The sequence below is a fragment of the Lemur catta genome, chromosome 18 (assembly GCF_020740605.2).
Source record: "Lemur catta isolate mLemCat1 chromosome 18, mLemCat1.pri, whole genome shotgun sequence".
NCBI lineage: Eukaryota > Metazoa > Chordata > Mammalia > Primates > Lemuridae > Lemur > Lemur catta.
In genome coordinates this window covers 5,267,499-5,270,610 of record NC_059145.1, presented here as the reverse complement: position 1 = coordinate 5,270,610, position 3,112 = coordinate 5,267,499, and the positions used below count along the sequence as shown (strand labels likewise).

Sequence of the window (3,112 nt, the reverse complement as noted above, 5' to 3'; positions counted from 1 at the left end):
GATCGACCCTTAAAAATGCAATGAGGTGTCACTTTGTATCAATCACCTAATTGCACCTGGGCCTCAGTCTAGTTTTATCTGTATCTGAGGGTCCTAAGATTAGCTCATTATATGGATAAGGGATAAATGCTTTTATGATGCATGAGTGCTCATCAGCCTCATATTCACAAACATGATCATGATCACACATCACTAATTAGTCATGGGTGGGTTTTGCAGCTATTGGGCCCCAGTCTCTCTGTTCTCAGTTCTCTCAATTCTAAAATTTACCAATTGTAGAATCATGACAAAACTGGTCTCCTAAAAGTTAGTTTCCTTAGGGCTCCCTTCATGTCATGATTCCGGAGGCTGTAGATGAAGGGATTGAGCAGTGGTGTCAACACTGTCAAGATGACAGTGGCCACCGTGTCCTGAACTGAGTAGGAGGATGAAGGGCGCATATAGACCCCCAGGACTGCCCCATAGAACAGGGACACCACAGTGAGGTGGGATCCACATGTGGACAGGGCTTTCCTTATCCCACGGACAGATGGCGACTTCAGTACAGTGGAGAAGATGTAAGCATATGAAACAATGATACATGTAAATGGCGTCAGAAATATCAATCCACTCACAGTGAAGACCATCAGATCATTGATAAAGGTATCAGAACACGAGAGCTTTAGAATAGCCTCAGGGTCACAGAAGAAGTGGTGCACAGCATTGTTGGAACAAAATGTGAGTTGGACCATGAGAATAGTGTGTAGAAGAGCATGCAGGTGTGTAATGACCCACGACATGGCCACCAGAAGGACACAGAGTTTGGGCCTCATGCTCATGGTGTAGTGGAGCGGGCAACAGATGGCTACATAGCGGTCATAGGCCATCACACTCAGGAGGAAGCCATCCATGTTGCCGAAAGCGATGAAGAAGTAGATCTGGGTCATACATCCCACGTAAGAGATAGACTTGCTTCCCAACATGTGATTCACCAGCATCTTGGGGATGGTGACTGATGAAAAGCAGATGTCAACACAGGAGAGGTTGGCCAAGAAGAAGTACATGGGCGTATGGAGATGGCTGTCACAGCTGACGGCCAATATGATGAGCATGTTCCCAGTGATGATGACCAGATACATCCACAAGAACAACCCAAAGAAAACCTCTTCCTGCTCTGGCTGCCCAGAGAGTCCCAGGAGAAGGAATTCTGTGGCTCTAGTCTGGTTGTTTCTGTCCATGTCTGTGGAGGGGGGGGGGGGGGAATGTGATTAGAAGAAAGATCTAGTTTATTGGGCTCCATCCATTGTTTAGAGATTGCCATTTTTAAGGACACCAGATCCAAGGTTTATTAATATCATTTCAAATATAAAATTACATGACCCTGGTGATAACATGTCATCATTTGAGCAAAATTTTATGGTGGAGTTTTTGTTTTGTTTGAGAGTTAATCCATGTTAGATAATTCCATGGAGTTAGTTTTACTGACATCAGTAGCTGGTTCATTTTCATAATGTTTAATTATGTTTGACTACATACAGTTTAATTTATACTCAGCTAACATTTACTAAACAGCTAGTATGTACAAATTACTTTCACATACATTCTTTCTGTTTATCCTATGAGTGATGAATAAGTACCAGAGACTCAGAGTTTAGGTGACATTCCCCAACCGACATGATCCATAACATTTAGCAGTCCTAAAAGAGAAAAAACCCTTTCTTTACATTCCTCCCTCGTTTCGATTCCAGATTTTGATTAGCTACCATTTGTTGGTTAACCTAGTGCCAGGCACTGTGCTCTTGCTTGATGTGCATTTTCTGATTTTATCCATATGAAAATCTGCCAGGTAGATATAAGTAGCTTCGTTTAGCAGAAGGAAAAAGTAAAAACAAAGACATTTAGAAATTTGTTCAAGGTCATAAATTCCTTTACCTTGATGAAGTGTTATTTTATACAACTCCCTCAAATTCCTTCTAGGTCTCTTACATTTTGCCAGGATTTTACTGCTCGTAGGCTTTGAAGGATCTCCCTGATGGTTCGTCCTCAACAACCTAGGAACTGCACAGCATCAAAACGTCCTTGTTGGCTTGGTTGAGCTAAGCATGCTGGTGAGGTTTCTATGTGCAGGGTTCTGCTAAGAGACTTCTTTTCCGCCTTATGCTAGACAAAATAAGAAAATCAGTTAGGTTTAGGACCCAGTATTATTTTTAGAAGGGAAAGAAGAGATTTATAGAGAGCAAAATCACGGGATATGTCTAAACCATAATGCCAGCATTTAGAAATCAATACTATTTCAAAACATTGTGGTTTCAGTAATCCTTAAAGAGGTCACAGTGTTTAAAGGGGCGTGGGTTAGGGAAAAACAAGAATTCACAGTGTTTGGATAATAAACAAGAATTCACAGTGTTTGGAGAATAGACAAGAGAGGAGATGGCATTTCTGGTGAGGGCAAAGGCCCAGGCCCCTCAACTTGCTTCGGGCGGAAGGTGGTATAGACGGTACTTTTAGGAGACGGGTTGTAGGATGTAGATCATCTGGCGACAGCGAAGAGTCCTGGCATCTTGAGAGTTGAACGGCAAAACCCGTGTAAAATCGGTAAGATCTGAAGTCATTTTCTCACAAATTATAGCACAGATTACGTGGTGGCAAGAGGGTCCTAGGCTGTGTCCAGTTTTACCGAAGGCGGGTGCTCCCGGGAGAGGCTGATTCACGTGGAAGGTGGGACTTGGGGCTAGGCGTGGCATCAGGGGAAACGCTCAGCAGTATTTGTGCGCCTCTGTCCTTGCACCCCGAAGAGCAGACCCGAAGAGCCTGGTCTTAATCCCCCATAACGGCAATGGCAGCGGAAGGGGAAAGCGCTAGAGCGGGCTGGCAGTGGGTTTTCCTCCCGTCTGTGAACGGCGGGTAAGTTGAAGACACAGGGAAACTAGCTGTGAGTACTGCGGACTCAGCGGCGGGAGGGCCGCCGCGTCACCGTCGGCCGCTTCCCGTCGGCGTCTGCCGGATGGGCCGGCCCCGCGAGGCCGCCGCCCTCTCCCGTCCTCGGGTCAGCGCGCTGAGGACCGAGGCAGGAGAGAGCCGTGGTTGTGGGGAAAGCCGAGGCCTCCCGTCACAGCCCCGGGAGAGGAAAGAG

General features: G+C 45.9%; 1 protein-coding gene across 1 annotated transcript; it reads right to left on the bottom strand.

Moving 5' to 3' along the window:
• Positions 1-281: 281 nt before the first annotated feature.
• Positions 282-1,217, bottom strand: LOC123623621 (olfactory receptor 1361-like). Its single transcript, XM_045530951.1, has one exon. It carries the CDS (start codon positions 1,215-1,217, stop codon positions 282-284), a length of 936 nt encoding a protein of 311 aa, XP_045386907.1.
• Positions 1,218-3,112: the final 1,895 nt, after the last annotated feature.

Excerpts from the sequence above, each read along its gene's own strand:
- LOC123623621 (XM_045530951.1), bottom strand. The coding sequence starts at position 1,217 with ATGGACAGAAACAACCAGACTAGAGCCACAGAATTCCTTCTCCTGGGA.